This window comes from Atractosteus spatula, chromosome 3, assembly GCF_055471065.1.
Source record: "Atractosteus spatula isolate fAtrSpa1 chromosome 3, fAtrSpa1.hap1, whole genome shotgun sequence".
In the NCBI taxonomy this organism is placed as follows: Eukaryota; Metazoa; Chordata; class Actinopteri; order Semionotiformes; family Lepisosteidae; genus Atractosteus; species Atractosteus spatula.
Genome location: NC_142708.1, coordinates 61902124 through 61923844, shown reverse-complemented (window position 1 = coordinate 61923844; position 21721 = coordinate 61902124). Strand labels below are relative to the sequence as shown.

Sequence of the window (21721 nt, the reverse complement as noted above, 5' to 3'; positions counted from 1 at the left end):
TCATAATAATATATAAACACCATCTAATTAAACAACACGCAAACATTCACACTTTTTCTTGTCTATATTGCTTATTGCTCTTGTCTATGCTGGAGAGTATGTGTACCTCTAGGATAATGACCTCTATTAAAGGGGGTAATTGGAGTCAGGACTTCCAATCATGACATTCAGGTGTGAGTTTGAAATGCCCTGCCCTCAAAGTTTGGTTACCAAGGGTCTACTCTTCACAACACAGATTTGTCGAAGTGAAACATGGCCCTTGTCAAACAAGGTTTTAAAGGACCTCAGAAGAAGAGTTCTCGATGCTCATAAGGCTGAAAAGGATTTCAAAAGTATTTCTAATGACTTAGGCCTCCATCAGGCAGATAGTGTACAAATGGAAGAAATTCAGTACTATTGCTAATCACCCTAAGAGTAGTTGTTCAACAAAAAGCACTACAAGAGCGAACAATACAATGCTGACGGAGCTGATTAAGAACCCTAGGGTAATAGCCAAGGATCTGCAGGCATCTCTTGCACTGGCTAATGTCTGTGTTTATGAAGCAACATTCTACACAGCAGTAAATCTACAACAGAATGTCTTAAACAGAGGAAATGTAACATTTTTGAAAGCCAGTTGAAATGTGTTATGGCATGACCTAAACAAGCCATTCATGTAAGATATCCCCAAAATATCAATGTATTGAAACAGTTCTATGAATACGCCCCAAACCGATGTACAGGGCTGTGTCTCATTACTACTGGGTTTGAGGATCTCCACCAGGAGACAGAGAGCTGCAATCATGGCAGTCACCACTGAGAGATTGCACTGAAATGGTAGTTGTCTGCCCTGGTTTGAGACGTCTGAGTGAGTGAGGGCCACGGCAACCTCCAGGAGAGTGACTGCGATAATTGTCTAATTCACCTTTGTTCATTTATATATATATATAAAAGATGCTTGGACACAGTGTATTTGTAGAAAATAGAAAAACTCACAACAAAACTGACAGCTATGTAGTGGTTCTTTCAGAGTGTTACCATAATGACCTGAATACAACCCAATGTTGCTTCGCATGTGCATAAACACATTTACAGTGTCTAGTGAGTTTTCTTGCAAGCTCTTTGAAAAGAAATGCATTAGCGCCACTGTCCACTTCTTACCTCCGTCTTGTCAACCTTTGAATTCCTGGCAGCTTCAGCATCCAGAATTACCATTCCATTTCAAGCACAACATTGGCGACATTCCCAAGTCGTTTTAACCAAGTGCTGGAATTGTTTAATTTTCTGACTGTTTACCAGGTCGGCCCTGAACATTCTGCGGGAAACAGCATATATAGACAAAGCTAAGTGCTGTCACAGGTTCCTCAAGCTGTGATTTATTCCTATTAATGTGATTTGTGTGTTTCTGGCCTAAAAATAAAAAAAAAGCTCTGTTGAAGCTTTCCCTGCCAAAATGCACAATGATGAAATCGTTTGATAAGAGTGTAAACAGATTTTTTGGAAACATAAACTGTTGCCGTTTATTCGAGATTCAAATTACTCATCTTGACTTTAGATCTCCCTTCTATGTTCTCTGAAGATTTTACACTGCGTCTTAAAACAGGACTGTTTTAACATCCCCCTAGTGTGGTGGGAAGCTTTAAAGAGTGCATGCCTTATGCTGAAGTCCTTACTAAACCCATTTCTGATGCCCCACTCCAATTTCAGTCAAAGCGGCACTCCAAAGCTTTCACACAGCAGCAGCTTTTACAGAGATACTGTAAATCGATGATTATGTTCTATTCCAAAAACTTTGGCTCAAAATAATAAAAAAAAGTCTAGAGCCACCAGTATGTTTCATTATTTCTTCCAATGAAAGAATCATCATTATTTCATTGAAAGCATTTTGTGAATGGCTTTTATTGTGGGTTTGTGACTAGTGCGTAGAGGCTTCCTGTAAAGAATCCTGACTGAAATGGAGCGCTAATGTATTGACGTAAGCATTGTGCCACATGTCTATATTTCAACCAAGCTTTTCTGAGCCCTCTTGAGAGCAGCTCTGTAAGAGATAAAGAACCAGTATTCTCAGTCCAGCCGTATTAGGTATCTCATTCCTTGTCACTGTGCCATGTGTCTCTCAACTTCTGTTACAGTATATTAAGAAATGGAAATAATTGCTAAAAAGGTCTGTCCACAGGTGCTAAAAGAAGGGCATGAAGCTGGTAAGAAGACACCCCTTCTCTGTAATATAATTCAGAATGTTCTTGGTGAAGAGAAGATGTTCCGAGACCAAAGAGGCAATGACTATGACTAGGTTTATGTGTTTTAGTACACTGTTGGTAGATATGGTATTTACATTTTTTTCATTCATGTTTTAATACTGATACAGAATCCTCCACGTTGCTTTGCATTTGCTCCTTGTACAGGAACACAGCCCTGTTTGATACTGTATGTGTAAACAGACATGCACTTTGGTAAAGTATCATCATTTTCTCACAGCAATGCGCAGGTTGAAAGGACAGAAAGGCTGCAACAGAGGTGCAGGCTGTGTCCGCCTGAGTTGTAACAGATTGCTGGATAAAGGCCTTTGGCTGGCTTCATGCATATCACTCCTTGCAGATTTCTTAATCTTGCCTTCTCAACTTCCAAAAATGACATCTTGTGACATCTTTAATATTTTCTCTTAAAACCCAGAGTTGGTCTGTTTTAATTTGTGTATCCAGTCCACGACCTTCCTCCATTTTCTTGACTCTTTTAGTAACGGTACAAAATCTGTTTAACTCTCTTACCAATGAATTTATTAAGTTCTGTCCCATCTTCTTGTTTCAGAGTAATACTTCTACGTGCTTCTATGTATGGGCTACTAGTTTGAAAATCATGCTTGAACTCGTAGTTCAGGTTATAGACATATTTGTGATGATAAGGAGCAGTCGATTGTGATGTGCAAGGAAATTTCATTTTTGAGTGATCATTGCTAAGACTGCCATTTAAAATTAAAGTTGTCAGTTTAAAAAACGTTATGAATTCCTTCAGCACACTGCAAACTCTCCTTGCATCAGATGTCAGAGAGTTAAACAATTAAACACATTGTGCTGTATGCCATGTGAGCTTTTTTTATCTAACCTATATGTTGGCTTTGGTTAGTGATGATATATTGGAATCAATCAATTTGTAAAAACTTCATGCAGAGCACTGGACTAGGATGCTAGGATCCTTTTATACTCTTAAGAAGATAAAATAATATATAGAATGTCCTTGAGGATCCCCTGTGGGTATTTTTGGTGCTAAAATGCCACTTGAATACTCTTTGACTTTGTGTCGTCTGAAGCAGTCCAGCCTTGTTTTAATTTCAGTGTGAATTTATCCGTCTTGCTAAACTATGATAAAGATTTTGCACTGAACTCATTCTTCAGCATACTGCACAGGCATCCTTAAATTACAGTGCCACACTGATCTGCCGAACAGCTGGAGGCTAAGGAGCTTACACAGTGACACAGTTAGTTCAGGTTCCCTTCCCCCAAGGCAGAACTGTTCATCTTTAAATAAAAGAAGGGTGGCAGTTTCTGTATTAATAGGACTTTGGTTTTTCCACTCATTCAAACACCTTTCTTACGTGCATTTAAGATTTCAAATGTGCATATGGTGTTCATGTAAATTCCCAGTTCAGTATGTAAAAACACGTTAATGTTTATCTCACTTAAGTTTTATTTTTTGCTGTGTATCAGTTAATGTATAGTGCAAGATCAGGCAAGCTATTTTTTCACCTACAGGCAAAACTTAGTAGAGCAAATGAACACAACACTTTAATGACACATTGTTATGATGGCAAACACAATTATAATAAAGTAGTTTAGGTGGGTAGTCAGCATACGTAGTCTGCAGAGGAACAAGTAATAGGTTTATTCCATGCTGAACAACTCACACCTGAAGAAGGCTTCACAATTATAATGAGCTGATTACGATAAGGTATATCCATTTAAATGACATGCTTTTTGACATCATATTTGTATTCTTATAGGATACAAATTCCTTATGGGAATCTCTAATGCCTGGGGCAAATTTTGGTAGAATATTCTCTCCCATTTTCCCTCTGAATGTTACTTCCTGTGTTGAATGAAAAATGAATATACATTCATATATATCCCCTACTTAAAGGCAGAGTATTTAACAATCAAGAGCAGAGGACGTGAGATTGAATGCCTAGTAATACTGTATATGACACCACCTTTGCTGTGTCACTCCATAACCTGTTTCCACATAAATGTTATAATTTGCCCATGCACGTAGGCTGCAGTGTGTGCAGTGCATCAGAATACTGAAAGAAAGGCATCTTTTGTAGCTCAGGGCTACAGTGGCCTTCTCCTGTTCATACCCAGTCTAATGTTCTTATGGCACAGGCTGCACTGTGAAGACTGCATCTTGAGATTGACAGAGGTATTAAGGAGATGTTGTGGAGCGTGCACTTGAAATATAATGACATAATTCATTCTGAATACACCCTTTTAAAGGGGTAGATGTCAAAGAAAGGGGATAAATATTCCATTGTAAGATTATCATCCAATGTGTAATATTCCATAAACATTCAGCAATCTGGCGTGAAATCTGATGGAGATATGCCAGCAGCCAAGCTTGTTTTAGAAGGTGATGCCATAAGCATTCCTAACTCACAAAGACCAACATTTCACAAAGATAAGCGTCTGAGAAAACGTGCTACACAAGTACAGCACACGCACTGTTGTTTGGCCCAGGCAGTGTGGTCACGTGCCTTTTGAAACTGATGACAGCAACTACATCTGTCATCAATTGATTCACAGAGCCAGGCTTCTGCCAAATGCCAAATATAGTAAACTGTAGGGTTGAGCAGAGGAGCTTATGAAACGTTCCTGCTGCTTGTAACAGCGGGCTGCTTTTACTATAGTCTGGTAGCATCTCTAGAAAACAAAATTACAAGAGAAGAGCCTTGCTTCTAATAATCCCATCATTTAGGAATTAACTGTTTTGTGAAGTATACTTGTCCACATTACAAAGGCTTTATAACCTTTCCCAGTCCTGTAGAGCAGTCTGAATAGCTGACTGCTACTGAGACCAGGTGTACACTTCTAGACCTGTAACTGAGTACTCTTGAGGTAGAGTGCCCAGTTAAGGACAGTGATTTTGTTTTTCAGTGCTATGTCAATTTATATACATTACAACATTATATATACTGTATTACAACTTGCACTGCAGACCCAGTGATTTTCAAGAAAAAAATACATTTTTTTTTTGTATTGAGTATAACTGCTTCCTGGGAATTCTAAATGTTAACATAGTTTAGTTTGCCTGTGTACAAGTCACTGACAACACTATCACTAAGTAGGTACATCTGAAGATGAAATCTAATCTGAGCATTTGCTGAGTGTCCTGATTGAGTCCATTAAGGTACCACCTTTGATCTAAAAATATGACGCCAGACATGACAACTGAAATTGCCCTTTTACCTGCCCATCCCAGACACACTTAGTTTTATCTGGCCATTAGACACTGCATATATCAGAAAATTAATTTCTTCTGGAGCATACAGTATCTGCGTCAGCCATTCTTGAGACAGATATTTTTCCATGCACTTACTTGTATTGTTTGGAATCTGTCATTGTCACAGTTCTAATTATCAATATTCCAATTCAGTAATTCTAATTGCTTAGCGCAGAGAGATCTCATTAGAAAAAACAGGTCTGTTGTTGGCAAATGACTTGTACACAAAGGGGCATAATTTCTGCTCTGCCACATGGCTGGCTCCAGAATCCAGATTAAAGGCCCAGAGTATCTGCCTTTTATGCTTCCATTAAAGTGCTTGCTCCTGTTAAACAGGTCTCTGCATTTCACAAGACTTAGGAGCTCACACAGCTAGAGAGCTGTGCTGTGCATGTAGCAATAGTCCTTGTCATCTGCTTTCCTGTGGTTTGTGTGTATTAGGAGCACCAGGAATAACCTTCTCCCACACTGGGCTCACCAGCAGCACTGCTCTGGAAATGATCAGGATCTAGATCTGGAAATCTGTCGAGAACCTGGTGCAAGAAATGTAGTAAGTTTATTAAATAAAATGATGCGCAGCTTGGCTAGGTGGTAACATGGAGGTATCAGATGTTTGTGAAACACGTGATTTATCTGCTACCTGCCACCCCTTAATGTTCCTCGTTTTCACCAGCTGTGATTAAAATGAAAGAGGGTCTTGAGAACCGCACTTCTCTTGGAACCAGGAAAGTGGTTGTACGTCTGTAACATGACGGCGGGACGTGATGCCTGCGCTGCTCCCTTTCCTCACCTTTTTAGCCCTGCAGGTTCTCGTGCTCCATGTGCATCCACCCCATGTTGCCAGTGAGCAGGGAATGACAGCAGCCAGTAGAAGCCACGCCTGGGATTGTCGATTGATTGACATGTGTTTTCCCCCCTGTGACAGAGTGTTGTACGATGCCTTTGGCACCCGAAGCTGAACCAGATCATGGTTGGAACTGGGAATGGACTGGCTAAAGTCTACTATGATCCTGTCAAGAGCCAGAGGTACACAAAACATGCTCATGTTATTATCATCAGTGGATGAGTGACTGTCACAACATCACTGCACTGCGTTCATCACTGGAACAAAATCTCAAAACTGAAGTTCGTTGTGTTTGCATGCTTTGATCCTCATTGTTTAGTGTGGTGCCTACATCAGATCTAAGTACAATATATAACTTTTTTATGCAGCCTAGACTGTGAAGTGTTACTACTGAATATTTACTGTGATTTAATATACCTTTCAGTACTTCATCATCATTGTAATATAATTTCATTGTAGTTTGCAAAGTTTTACTGCAGTTTGCCTATATACTATACACAATGTAGTAAAGGTTTATGATAAGTAACTCTAGATTATAACCTTTTTTCCTAACATAAAGATGTTTTAACCTTTTCATCTTTCCATTGTAACTCACTAAACACCATGAGCACAATATTATTTGTAGTGACATCTATACATGGTGTTTAGGCGTACACTGTCCAAACCTTTTATGTGTGAAAAGGCATGTCAGTATCATCTTTGATTCCAAGATGTTTTTTGTCTTTTTAAAACTAAGGTTTAACTGCAGGAAACTGAATAATGTTGTTTAGCTATTGTTTCTGTGACCTTTTTCTACCTAATAAAGCCTCTGAGCCTTATCTTTGATGACCTAGATTTTCCAATTTAAGCAAATTCTCTTCCTGTCTCCCTTAGAAACCTGCTGCAACAAACTACAGTTATATGTTCTGTCATGGAAATATGCAAGTGTCTGAATTCAGTCACTCCGAGCCATTTGTTGCATACAAATGAGAGATCAAATGTGAGAAAGATTAGGTTCTAGCAATGAATAAAAGATACAGTAAAACACTGTTAGCATTACCACCTTGCACATCAGCAAAGCTCCTCTTCATGCATGTAATTTTCTCAAAAAAATACAACCGCATGTTTGTAAGCAGCAGGGTCATTTTGTATACTACTCTGAATGCCTGCCTTTTCACCCCAGCCTTAAGATCACGCTGAGAATAGTCACAGAGCATTATTAGGTGTGGAGTGGACATAGGGCTGGAAGTCCTGAACTGGTCCTGAACAGCCACTGTGTCCAGCAGGTGTTATACATAGTCTGAATCAGTCATCAATTTCTAAAGGTTTGGAATAATTTAACTACTGTCTGATCAGTTACACAGCTGGTGTTCAACTAAATAATGAGGAGATCATCAACAAAACTGAGAATATTGCAGCCCTCAAAGACCACTATTGCCTGGATAGAATGGTGGTTGTACATCTCTAGAACAGCTGTGTCATTCCCAAAATTATGGAGATACATCCCAGTTTTCCTGTGGGCATCCATAGAATAGAATTTCAAGTTTATAGTCTATGCCCATAATCTCCAATAGATGTTTTAAAAGACACAAATTACTTTCTTCTTTCTTGCTTTTTTCATGATTGGAATTTGCGATTATATGATAATATACAGTGCTGTATATTTTGTGGTACGATTTTTGAAATTTCACTCTCCTAAAATCTGTTTTTGTGAAAAGAATTGAGTAAGGGTGTGTCAGTAATAACAGGCCAGTGTCAGGGGCAATACTAGCCAGGTGGAAGCAGAGAGATGGGGCAGCAGCAGTGATGTGTTTTTCTGCCTTCCCTCAGAGGAGCGAAACTGTGCGTCGTGAAGAGCAGAGGAAAGGAGAAGATGGCCGAGACCCTCACGCAGGATTACATCATCACACGTAAGTCCGAGCTGCCGTTCACTGTGCCATGTGATAACCTCGGCTCCCAGGAGCAGGTGAACAGCAGCAGTGCGAAACCGACAGACAAAACTCAATGCAGTGCGTCCTGCTCTCTCAACTGAGGAAAAGACTGTATTAACTGCTGGAACAAAAATGTCTGTGAAACATGCAGCTTCTTCAAACTATAACGCCCTGACCTTCCAGTTCGATTTTCTCTATTGACGTGTCAAGTTGGTTCAAAGCGTCTGTTCCAGTGCTGACAGATGTTTAGAGTAGTTCCTGGGAACATGGCACCGATGAGACTGCTTACTCTTCTCATGCTCGATACTGAGTAGTTCAAACCCTTTTTAACGTGGCACGGTAGTATGACTGTCAAAAACAAATCATGACCCACTCTAAATGTCACTTGTCTTTGTTGAGCTGCAGAGAGAATTGCCAACCCTCAAAATCACAAGTGGTGTGAGGCCTTGCACTTTTGATTATGAATGCCTATCATGAAAATGTTTTGCCTTGTTAATGAAAATGGTACAACCACACTCATTTCCTACCGTTATTACAGTACTACGGTAAAGATAGTAATTATGATTTTCAGGTGTATTTTTCAAAACAGATTTACTATGACAACGCCTCATGAATCACTCCTGAATCCCGACCCAACAACCTGTTAGACAGGTAGTGTGGCTTGATAAAACAGGTACCTTTCTTTTTCTATGAATTGCCCTCATTCCTCCTCCTCCCCTGAAATGTTTCAGTTTATCATTATCTTTCTAGATAGGCGAGTTCTTTAAATGATTGTGGCAAATGGATGATACATGTTACTGTCCTTTCTGGAATCCTGCTTCCTACACATCGTTTTGGCAAATGAAAGCTCAAGATGTGTTGTGTTGTTTAGGCAGTGCAGCGGTGAAGAAAATCACAAGTGAAGAATCTCAATCTTTCACCTCCTGTAAATGATTGAACTAAAAAGGTTAAAAATGAATGTTAAAATTATTCCAGTTATGTTGAAGACATACAATATTTCCAGGTATGAACTTAAAGATGCAGATGATCTCTAGCAGTGACACAAGCAGTTTGTTGCACGGATGAGCATAAGTGAAATACTGAGCCATGCTGGGCAGGGTGCTACATTGGATCTTAAGAGATTAAGATTGATGCCATGATAGAATCTCTCAATTTGAGTAAAATGGCAAATCCTGCCAGGCTGAATGCCCAGTTATCAAAGATTTGTGGTCATCTTGTATTCAAAGGTGCATAAAATATATACTTCATGTTTGCTGTTAATGGGAATGTTTCCCTGGGTAGGGATTGATGAGGGTTATCCTCAAGACGTTTGTTGTGCTTGTCTTGATCTAGGTCGAGTTTGTTAAATCTGAGGATCTGTTGCAATTCACATGGATAAAGTCTCGCCTATGCTGTTGAAGGTGGTGCCACTTAATGTTTTCACAGCTGGTTTTAGTGTCATGTCTAGTGCTTGTTTGATCATTTGACATTATGTCTCCTCAGAGCTTGCTTTGCACATTGACAATCGGTAGTTGGTTGTGCTGTGTTATCTTCATGGGATAGCCACCTTTGCCTTTTCTTTCAAGATGGAAGGGTACGAGGGAAATACTCAATTATGACGAACTAAAAAGGGTTGGGATTAGACAAGAAATTCTCAAGAAAAAGATTTTAAAAGTTGTTGGTGTTAGGAGATCCAAGAGCCAAAGTATGATGTGAAGGTTAAAGCTTGGTCTAAGGTTAAAACGTCTTTTGCTGTTAAGTATCAGGGTTTGGCTGGATTAAGCTGTACCCATGCTGTCCTGTAAAGGACTATAAAGCAGTTTGTGCCATTAGTGGAATGTGTATCGTATTAATTGGATTTTCCCTTATTCAAAGCATTTGGGCTAAAGACCATTAGTGCTCAGTTCTCTCAGGCTCTGAATTACCATGGGATGGAAATGATCGGTCATGCCAGCTGAAAGTCAAAACCAATACGAGTGAACTCACGGGCTGATGCGCCCATGTGTCAGCACTCAGCTCTGTAACACACCACTCCAGAATGACAAGGCAGAGAAAGCCTGGCAGTGTTCTGTTTCCTGCTGTCTGTGATTATCGTTTCATGTTAAACGATAAAGAGGTTAAACGGTTAAAGAGTTTCATGATGTTTAACATGCAAAAGGACAGGACAGCTTTCATCCTTCATTATACAGTAAGCTATAATTAAAAAATGACGTGATGTCACTGGAGTATAGCTTTTTTAATGGCAGCTTTCATGGATATGTGACGTATTCAAGAAGAAACCTTACATACGCTCTGTCCCTAAGTTACTTAGCCTGAATAGAGCAGTGGAAAATTAGAGAGGGCCAGGACACAGAATGATTGCAAAAAAAGGGAAATCTGTTGCCAGTAACCTTTTTACTTAATGTACCATGTAGGTGGTGTATTGACAGTTTCTAACAAACACCATCTAACGCAGCTTGTAGGAACAATTAGGGTTCAGAACAACAAGACACCAGCATGGAAAATTACAGCTTTCACTCTCTGTGATCCCTGAGAGGACAAAGAACGGGGGTGGATGTTGCAAAATGAGCAGCATCAGTGCTTTGATTAAAAAATTCAAACACAACCTGATGCTATTGGGGGGGGGGGGGCAGCCGTGTGATGCAAGTGGACTGAGAAAACAAAAACCAGTAGGAACTGGCCTTACAGGCTCATGTGTGAGGCAGATTTTTTGCTTGTTCCCAGCAGTGTCATGTTATCCAGGGGGATGCTTCAACCTGGAATTGGGTGACTTGACATCTTTCTTCTCAGGCCTGTTACCACGTTTCTGTTGCTTTCCCAGCCTCTCATGTTTAGGGTGTGATGGCCAGGCGCAGGTCTTCTAGATGTCTTGCTCACCCCGCTACAGAGATAGACCAGGGAATCCTGGACTGGCTGGTGTGCCCTGGAGGCCTGGAGTGTGAGAAATAGTCCCACTCTATAAAATGAATAGAGGGCTGCTGTGGGTCTGTGGCATCTCAAAACCCATGTTGGTTCACTTGTCCACTAAATTTGTCCCTTTTCAGTGCCATGGGTGTACATGAAAAGGTACAAGTCATTCATCCCAGGCCAATTCGATTCCTTTCTCATATGTATTGGCTCCTGTTCTCCTAGCCATTTTTTCACCATCTGCCTGTAATTAGTTTCCACAGCCATTCAGATGGATTCAAATCTTCCTCTGAGACACAAACCTTTTAGAAACATTCCAGCTTTTGTCACATCTTGCAATGTCAGATCACTGTCAATGTTAAATCAGCATCTTCGCTGGCTGATTTACTTTATGTTTCTGCTGTTGCTGCTGGATGTGTAGAAGATTGCAGCGCCTGGTATTTGATGAGTAAGTCAGCTTTCTAAAGCTCCCCTGAAACTTGGTTTGCTTCTGCGTTCCAGCTCATGCTCTGCCGATGTTCCGTGAGGCCCGGCAGCGCAGCACCCGGAAGCAGCTGGAGAAAGACCGGCTCGACCCGGTGAAGTCCCATAAGCCAGAGCCTCCGGTCTCAGGGCCAGGTGAGTTCTCTCACTCCTCACAGGGTGCCTCTGAGCACACAGGAAATGGGTATGATACTTGTTGCCTTTAAAAAATAGTCTCATCCAGTGTTTCTCTAATTCACACTCACCTGATGTGGAATGGACAGTAATTTTTAATTGATAGTAATCAGTTACACTCACAGAGGTCACTGTTGTGTTGAAATCCAAGTGGCTGCTGCCCAGTTTCTGCCCACTCTATTCTGATAGCCCTGTGCTCAGTCTTGTAGGTCTTAGTTTCCTTTTAGTCATCATTTGCACTCAGGACTTTTCAATCCTAGACACCCTCTGGAACAGCTGCTTGTTTTAATTTCTTAAATCTTAAAAAAAGAAAGCAAAGAATATTGGTTCCATTACCATACACAAAGTGAAAAGTTAAAAAACAAAATATGTTTTTTAAAAAGGTTTTTCATGGACACAAATTAAATTCCAAAAAGAACCCTGCCATTTCAGAAGACTCCATCTTTGTGTACATTTGTCACTAGACACGAAAAATGCCTTACATCATACCGGCTGTGTGTGCATGCAGAAGGCACTGTCTTTTGTCTTTCTTTTATGTTGGGTAGGAAAGGACATGCATGTTCTTTACCTATACATCTGTCTCTTTCTGGCCTCTCTTTCTGTCCCCTGCTCCCACCTCTCGTTCCTCCTCTCTCCCAGCCTTTGTTCTCCCGCTACATTACCTTTGCTTACTGCCTTGTCTTTCTCACACCTGAAGAAGGCTCCACGGCCGAAACGTTGTGTTTTCTTTCTTCTTTTTTTCAGCATGGAATAAACCTATTACTTGTTCCTTATAAATATTTTGTCAGGCGTTGTTTCTGAATTTTTTGACACTAGCTGCATTTCATTCGTGTATTTGCAGGCTCTCTTTATCCTCTGTGACTGTCATCCTCTTCCTCCTTAAAATGCATAAGCCACCCTTTCAAGATGTAGCACTGATTTTTATTCATAATACACGCAGTTTAACGAACTTCAAAATGAACAGCCAAAAACTACTGAATCTGAAATACCAGAATGCACAAATAATACAACAAAATAAAAATAAATAACTACTTGGTCAACAGAGACTGTGTTGTCTTACAGGGGTAAATCAGTTGCTTACATGGGTTTTGTTAATGTTTCATATGCATTTGTGAATTTTATACAGTATATTTAGTACACATAAAATAAAGAGCTTGTGTACTTTGATAAGAAAGCACAGGAACAATTGTCATTATGTTGTTTGCAAGTGTTAAAAAATTAGTCAAAGTATACACATAGCATATGCTTTTGCTGTGATGGGTTGGAAACATATCTTTATTGATAAAGAACGGAGCACAGGTCTCACAGTACAAAACCAATGTTTGGAATCTTCTTAGGTTTTGTTGACTCAGAAAGCAAAATAAAAAACGGAAAAAAGGGAGACTATATCTGAATGAAGCTTAATAATCTCCATAGTAAATGAAGATCCATTTCAATATAACTAAAGCTTGAAATTGCAAAGTGTGTTTCAGATAAGGTCACTTATACGTAATGTGTGCAGTATTGGTGACAAGTGGTATTAAATGGAACGAATGGTATAAAACAAATGACGGTTTGTAAATCTTGGCTTTAATTATGCCCATTTACCATTATTCCCCTTTATCTGCATTTCATTAGTGGTCTGATAACACTTTTTAGATGTTATAGGAGTACCATGTCTCTGGAGAGTCCATTAATCTGTCTCCTTTTTAGTCTGAAGTATGAAAGCATTGTCTCTGAAGCTGGCTTCTCTCTAACCTGTTAATCCATCTAAGTGCCTGACCCCTCACAGCGTGAGACACAAGCTTGATGTTAGTCAGATCCACAGAAAATGCATTTTTTACATTAAACCTCAACAACTAGAACTTTGTAACCTAACCCACTGTGCCATCAAGTGAAAAGTAGACTACAGGTATTTTGAATAAAATCCAAAATCTCAGATTTCTGTTTTATTGATGCATCTCCTTCAGAATGAGCTGGTCTTCAGTCACAGCTCCTCCTCAAATTAAAGACGTTTAATTTGAAGAGCAGGAATGCCAAGAACAGGAGATAAAGAGTAAAATGGGGGCATAAATGTGTTAATTAAGAAAATTGTGCTCCGCTGTATCCTGTGGACTGGTGTTAAGCTGTTTATTTGAGGTAAGTTTATGAATGGTTATATAAGGTATATAAAGTAATACATAAGCCATAAGAGACTTTTTTTATTTTTCATTGATAATTTTCACAGTTTTTTAAAAGTAATTATAGCTCAAATATATTAATTAGTTCCATTAATTCTAAAATGTTCCCCCCCCACCAACATGTAGCATTTTTCTTCTGAAATCTTTTGGATGATCTAATGCAGTAATATTCGTCAGCTTTTTATTTTTTTTGGAAGCGCATTTTAATTTATTAGAGCTAGAGATACTGTGCTATCAGTTCTGATACATACAAAATTAGAATAGGAAATAATAAATTCTTTCCAGTACAGGGTAAGCTTTTTTTCCCTAAAACTGAAGCAAATTATTGCGTACAGAGCCTGTAATAAAGATATAGTGTCTTTGGATGTTTGTGTAGGACTAAAGTACTCAAAGCTGGTACGCACTGAAATGTCATGTGTGTCTTTGATCTCACCAAAGCAATGAGTGTTACCAGAATCCAGCAGCACTTGGAAAACTAAGTACCGCGTTACCAGTAAGTACAGCCAACAGTTTTATGCCCAATAAAATCAGCAGAAATAACTCTGCCTTTTGTTAGCTTTTTTCAGGGTTGAAATGCTCTTTTGCATTGCTTTTAAGCGATAGGTGCTCCAGGATAAATTCCCATGTGACCGGTGTTCATGTTTCGAGGCAGCAGAAGCTGTGAGATTAAGATTCAGATCCTGGACCCCTGTATCTCAGCGTACCACTGATGCTCTGTCTTGTTCCTGCAGGTCGGGGTGGGCGCGTGGGGACACACGGCGGGACGTTGTCCTCCTTCATCGTGAAGAACATTGCGCTTGATAAGACCGACGACAGCAACGCCCGAGAGGCCATACTGCGGCATGCCCAGGAGGCATCCGAGAACCCCTACTGGGTGGCTCCAGCTTACGCCAGGTAAAGGCAGGTGTGTCGTGCTGCAGGTATATATGAGCATATACCTGTCTAATGCGATAGATCTTATGCTCTTTTTACACTACTATACTACTTTTACATAATAGTCTGCTATATATACAGTATGTATATTGTGCTGCAGGTATATACCAGTCTTAAGCATATATATTATTTTATTATACCTGTACTCTTATATACTTGTCTGCTATATACAGCTATATCGTGCTGCATGTCTTTGATGCAACAGCTTGATACACTTAATAAAATAAACCCACTTTATTTTGTGACTTATGGCTCAGAATTTGAACATGGGTAGTGGATCAGGTTCACCGCTTTTAGGTACCGACGACCTGTACAATTTGAAGAGGCAAGACTTTCTATAGTCTTCCATAATCCATAGTCATAATCATCCTGTCGTGCCCCTGGGAGAAATTAATCTTCGGTAAAATCCAAAGAATATTCAGCAATACACATATGAGCTTCCCTTTTTGATTTATAAACTGTAGGTGACAGCCGTAAGACCTTTGCAGTGTTATTAACACATGCTGAAATGGGTCTGATTTTTTTCTTCTGCCTTTAGTTTCCTGAAGATCAATGGTATGCTCTCGTTAAGGCTGTATTCACGAGCCAGATAACACAGGTAGTAGCTGTCCACCTCTGACACGGGAGGTAACCCAGTAAGCCACAGGCCCATTGTCCGCGTTGGGTTACACTCCCCGACACCTGCGATGTTCTCGACATGAATGTTTAAAAAGCTGTGCTGCGTTCAGAAGGCCGTTTGCAGTGGGCGGATTTGGTTACAGTTTCTTGTTCAAAGCTGTAGCTGGAAGGAAGAACAAAAAAGACAAGCTGGCAGCCAAGGGATGGCACTTATGAAACAGAGAGAAGAGAGGAGGGGGGGTTTTTGGTTTACACCTAGGCCGGAACAGAGCATGAGAGACCCGCATCCAGCACCGCTCCCACACACAGAGACCCCGGCGAGCTGAGCTATTTGGAAAAGTGCAGCAGCACAGTGTGGTATCGGGCACAGTACCAGACTACCTGCAGCTCTTTAGTGTGGAGTCGTGCGCAGCACTTTGGAAAACAGAAATAGCCAAATCACATAATCATTGATGTTAAATGTTTATTGAGCAATCATTAATACCAGAGCAGTAATAAAATGACACTCTGCTCGTTTGCTTTCCCTGTTTGTATTGCATGTTTCCTGATGCCTAATTCTGTTTTATTCATTTTCCCCCTGAGTGCCCTAGTTAGTGCCTTTTAAAATGTCTGCAACCGCGCATTCATCACTGACAGGTGTCAAAAAGCCAGCTGTGCCTTGGAAGTGTTACAAATCTTAAGTTACAGAAGTTTAGAAAATCTTTCTAACCTTTTTAGAAGTGTAATGATAATGCCTTACGAGTGCTCATTTTACCCCTTTAATTTAGAATTAACATAACACATTTTAATTTAATATTGTCAAATATTTGATTCAAAAGAGCAATGCCTAATAGAGTAAATCCACTCAGTAAAAGGTCACTTGAATTGATTGTTTTTTTCTCAGAAGTATATGGTGAAACAGAATTCTTTACTGTAGTGGAGCTATTTCAGCTCTTCTGTAATAAGAAGAACAATTGTCAGATGTCATTCCTGCTTTGAAAAAAAAAACAAAGGAAGAAATTGATGCATGAATGGCTCTAAAAGACAGGAGGTGTGAGCCTTAGTCTGCCTGGTCTGCTTCATGTGGATTTCTGTTGAACGACAGCACATTATTGCACCTTTAAAGCACTGGAGCAGCCGCCCGCACTACTGTGTTTTGTGGTTTCCTTTTTTCTCCCTTTGGAGATGAGGGCAGCTGGCCAGCAGACAAGGGATCACATGTTTGCATTTATGTGACTTGTCCGTTCTCAGGATTCCCCCTTCACAAACTCGCGTCTAGGGACTCCTTTATTCTCTGTGTGTGAATCAGAACGGATGAGTAAGTAATTAAAAGGAATGTGGCCTTTAGGCCTTGTGATGCAGATTGAACAAAACCGGAATTAGAGAACACAGAGAGCTTTCTGACCATATGAAGGGCAGAAACCTGAGTACCTTGCCTTTGAGTGGTGCACACAGCTTGGTACCAGTTGCTACTCGGTACTCCAGAATGCTTTCCAGTGAATCAGCCATACTGACTGGTATTCCATGGGTTTTTAGGACTGAGTTGTTGTTTAATGTGCTCTGTTGTTGATCATCCTATTGCAACAAATATTGGTCCTCTCTACGAAGGCTTAGGCAGAAAAAGTAGATGCAGAATGTAAAGCATTTCTGTTTCAATGTGCTCTTTTACAATGCTGCCTACCAAAAAAATAGTGTTTTGAATGCGGCTTTTATTTAAAAATTTAGAATTGGCAGTTGTTTGTTGGTAATACCCGCTTGATCTGGAGTCGCCAGTGTGTTTTATCCCATCCTAGAGAACGACAGGGCCGTCCACGTGGTAAGGAGTAAGGAGGTGTAGACAGACCCGCCCACCTCTGAGCCACTCACACAGCCTCACACGTCACAGGACTGTGTCCGTCACCGACCGCGTTGAGAGCATGAAAGCACCCAGGAGGCCACAAAAATCCTTGTCCGAACAATCCCACCATGCTTTTGCTTAGCCAAATGTGTGTCAGTGCTGAGGGAATCCCAGTTACAGTTGGCTAGTGACTTGACCCACTCTTCTTTAAGGCAAGAATAAACTAAATGTTAAAAACTATCATAAAGTTTAGTAGTAATACCATAGTTCTTAATTTGGACTTTCTCTTATCGCTTTGGGAGGTTTATATACAGCATCCTGACCTTCATGATCTTTCCAAAGAATGGCATTTCAGATCTCCAGTCATTAGGAGATCATGGATAAGCACTTCTTTTGTTGAAGATGCTGTTTGTTTGATGGAAGCAGTATCCTTGAGAATTTATAAGAACTTTCCAAAATGTTTGCCCCTCACATACAGTGGAGTTATCGGGCCTGTTGTGAAATGGCAGTCAAGTTACTGCCTGGAACACAGTGCACAGAAAGTATAAATAGGGTTTTTGTTTATAGACTAAGCATTCATTAATCTGAGACTTCAGACTGTAAATATTTGAATATTTTTGGACAGAACAAACACTTGCGCTGGCCAAACCTTAGAAGCATACAAGTGCGCACCACACACAGCTAGCGTGTAAGGGGATGAACCAAGCTTCACTTCATGTGTCAGTGTGGAAAGAGATCAGCTCACTCCCTGATAACCTCTGCTTGGTTCAATAAGCTCAAGGCTCTACTCCAAAACACAGCTTTTTCATCACACAATTCTAACTCTCAGAGAGACAGTAGCTGAATTGATATTGACCTGCCCATATAGAAAAGCAGACTCACTCCACCATCTTCTTTGTGGTTTTTGGTCATAGATCATCCTAAAATTTCTGCAGTATTCTGTGGAAAAAATCACTCAACTGTTTAGACGTCTACTGAATGTTCCCAAAAAAATCTGTAAGTCATAATGTATCTGTAAGTCGCCTGGAATGTGAGCCAAAGACCCGTGGGTCTGGACTCCTGAATCCTAATCAATACTGTCTGGACTGGCCAGGTAACATGTAACTGTCTGCTGAGAGCATGGGGCACAGCACACGTCCACAAAAGGGTCTGCAGTCTCCAAGTCATGCCATATGAAAGCAGTGTGGTCTGACACCCCATCTGCCTCCTTGGCCTTCTAGCACAATTGCAGCACCGTGACGTCCACCAGGGGTCGCCAATACTGAAGTCACCACAGCACTCTTATGACACCATTAGTACTGTACTAATGTAGGCATTGTAAGGCTTTGGCAGAGACAGAACTCGTTAACCAAATGAACCTATTCAAATTGGAATTGTCATCTTCCACTGACACTTTGCAAATGGCGGGAGCGTTGTACATGTAACACGGTACTGTAACTCATATGAACTGTTGACGAGAGCTCCTAAGAAGGCCCAGGAGAGAGCAGATCACTTTTCAGTCACCCAGCTCCTCTGACTGTCTGCTACATGATGCTCTTCCTAACAGCAGGTCATCTGTCATCTCTTGGCTGCTTCCAAACTGGCCAGTTCTGAAAGATTAATTTGGAATCTAATTCAGTTGCCTGTCCGTGTGAGCAAAAGAAATAAGAAAAGGCATTCAAATTTTGTTTATACCACTGTCAGACAGATTTCTGTATGTTTCTCAAAAGCATGTTTTTTTCTTATTTAATTATAAGTTTGACTTATAACTAAATGACTATAGATCAGGTAGCCAGCACTGGTGGCAGAGCAAGTCAGGTCGGCCTGCACTTAAGTGCATTTTGTGATGGTTTGTTTCAAAAGTGGCTGCAGTAATGGATGACTGGTGTCCCGAAGGCTTTTTGAGATCAATTAACTACCTATCACTCTCATTTAGGCATAGAAACCCCCCAACCAACTGACACAAATCTCAAAACCAGAGAGTGGTATAGTATACAGTATGTGGTTATGATCAGCATGAACATATTACTCAATATATAACCAACCAGCTTAGATTGCTTTTTTCAGGAAGAAAAAAAAGATTTTGAAATTGATGCAGTGGTTTTTTCAGGTTCTCTTGAAATGCTTTAAGAGTGTAAAGAACATTTTTTGGTGTGGTTGAGCGAATGTGTAGATGTATATTTGAAGTTGTTGCCTTGAGTTTCACTTTTATTTTTAAACATATTTGATATCTTTCATTTTTTGTTATCGTTTGGTATGACAGACAATACTGACATAAAAGTGTTGAGTTTGTAGAAAAAAACAGACTCTATAATAGTTATGAATATGGCCTATTTTGTGTGGGTTTTTTTTAAAGTATCTTATTACCTCTTCTGAATCACCATTTTTCCTGACGTCACCCTTTCCTGTCGGAGAATAGCACTGAAGCACTGAGTCAGGGTGTCGTGTGTCCACAGGTGACACCCTCAGTACTCCAGTGTCTCCCAGTGTGCTGACTGGCTAGCCAACAAGACAGGCATTCCTCACTGGTTCAGAAACAAAATGAGTTTCACCCATGACTCATTGAGTAACCATGCATAGATGTTTGCTTTAGTAATTATCAATAAAGAAAACCTTTAATCTTTTTATCAGGACCCAGCCAGAGATGATCTTTGCTGAGGTGGAGTCAGAAGATGAGGAGGCCAACAAGGAGCCCGAATGGAAAAAACGCAAAATCTGAACTGTGGGCTTTCATTCCTTTTTATACACATGATGTTATACCGCTGTTGTCTTCCCGCTTCATGGAGGTCATTTTTCCCTTGGAGAAAGGATTTGTATTTTAAAATTTGTGAATTAATTTCATATCTAATTGCTGTGTGTTCCAATACCCTTTATTTTTATTTAAGAATTGTTTTTGTTTTTTTAAAAAGGTCCCCCAGAGTAACCCCTTTTCCAGTTTTTGGAATTGCGGATTATGAAAAGAGAGGCTGAGCCTCACTGCTAGTGGCAGCATTGGAGTGAAAAACTCTGTCCATTTTAATTGTGAGGTGGGATTAGTGCTTTCAGTGATAACTGAAGTGTCCAACAAGATGTGTTAAAATATTGCTATCTGCCAACATACAGATTGTCATTTTCAGCTGTCAACCATTAAAAATCAAAACATTACGAAAAGTGGGAAGTTTAAATTAATGAAAAGTTTCCAAAGCTTTCAGTTTGAAGTTTAATGTTCATTAAAAACTGTACAGTGAAAAACTCTACTTTTATAGCGTACTGAATTGACTTAATTGTATATGTGGCAAATGTTATTTTTTCTAGATGTGTATGTCCATATTTCAGATTACCTTGTTTGCAAAAGCTCATTACAATTGTTTTTAATACTTATTTACAAACCCATTCTGCTTAAAAGGCCTGTGATCCAAAAGGAAGTGTCGATTGCTCCTGCTTATGTAAATCATGTTCCATTTTTTTAAATTCACATTCTCTTATGTAGAGTATATGGGTTTTTTCAATTGTAATCATTTGCTGCTTGTAGCTTATAGAAAGTGTTTTATTCTGCTAAGTATTCTATTCTAGAGGCCTATGTGGTGTCCTCCTCTGACCAGGTTTGTTAGGACACAATGAAATTAGTCTGCCGAACGTATTTGCTTTGCAAGTAAAATCACAGACAGACCCACTTTGGCGTTATATAATTAATTTTATTGTTGATTTGCCTGTGGAACACCACAAACTGCAGTCCATCCAGAAGATGTGCACCATTCCTCCAGGACTCTATAGCTGCATGAGGAATTGGTAAATGTATGGAATACTGTCTAAAAGGAATGAGGAAGATGTAAGGTGCTGGCTGTGGTAATGTATTATTTAGCCTGGGTTATGGATCTGAGTTCTGGATTCATGTTTAGAGATCTGGCTTCTGCAGATCCATGGAATGTGAAGTAGAACAGTAACTCAAATCTGTTCCTCAGGATTGTTCGGCAGATCAGTCTGTTCAGCAGCAAATATATGTGATGGGTGAAAATGAGGTGATGCACAAATGCATAATAAAAAGTAAAGAAATGACAGCAGTTTTTTTTCCATCTTCACTTTGATTTTCAGTGAAGGTCTTAATTAACCCATTTGGAGCTACCTCTCCTGTGAGGCACAGTTTGAAAGGATGGGCATGTGGGTGAGTGCATACACAGGCCCCACTTCTCCCAGTGTGTGCAGTACGCTATGGGTTGTAGTGGTAAGTCAAATTGATAAACAAGCTACCAACATGATACTTCGGTTGGAATGAAAACCAGAAGTTGCAGATTGGGAAGCCTTGGGGTGAAGCATTTGGCTGATGAGAAGTTCTTGGAATGTCTTCCTGTAAAGTTTTGACTTAAGGGCTGGTACTGCTGCTTCAGTGTCTACATTCCAGCACAGAACTAAAAGGTCAAAATTACATTGTAGCAAGACAGATTGTTTTATTATTCTCCAGATGTCCTATAGT

General features: G+C 40.0%; 1 protein-coding gene across 2 annotated transcripts in view; it reads left to right on the top strand.

Moving 5' to 3' along the window:
* wdr70 (WD repeat domain 70) overlaps window positions 1-21304 on the top strand; it is a 111572-nt gene extending 90268 nt beyond the window's left edge. For both annotated transcript variants that reach the window (XM_088910665.1, XM_088910666.1), the window contains exons 14-18: window positions 6395-6495; window positions 8123-8202; window positions 11611-11727; window positions 14657-14819; window positions 19903-21304. In XM_088910665.1, the coding sequence (XP_088766791.1) occupies window positions 6395-6495; window positions 8123-8202; window positions 11611-11727; window positions 14657-14819; window positions 19903-19990 (549 nt within the window). In that variant the 3' untranslated portion in view covers window positions 19991-21304. The remainder of the gene's footprint in view (window positions 1-6394; window positions 6496-8122; window positions 8203-11610; window positions 11728-14656; window positions 14820-19902) is intronic.
* Window positions 21305-21721: the final 417 nt, after the last annotated feature.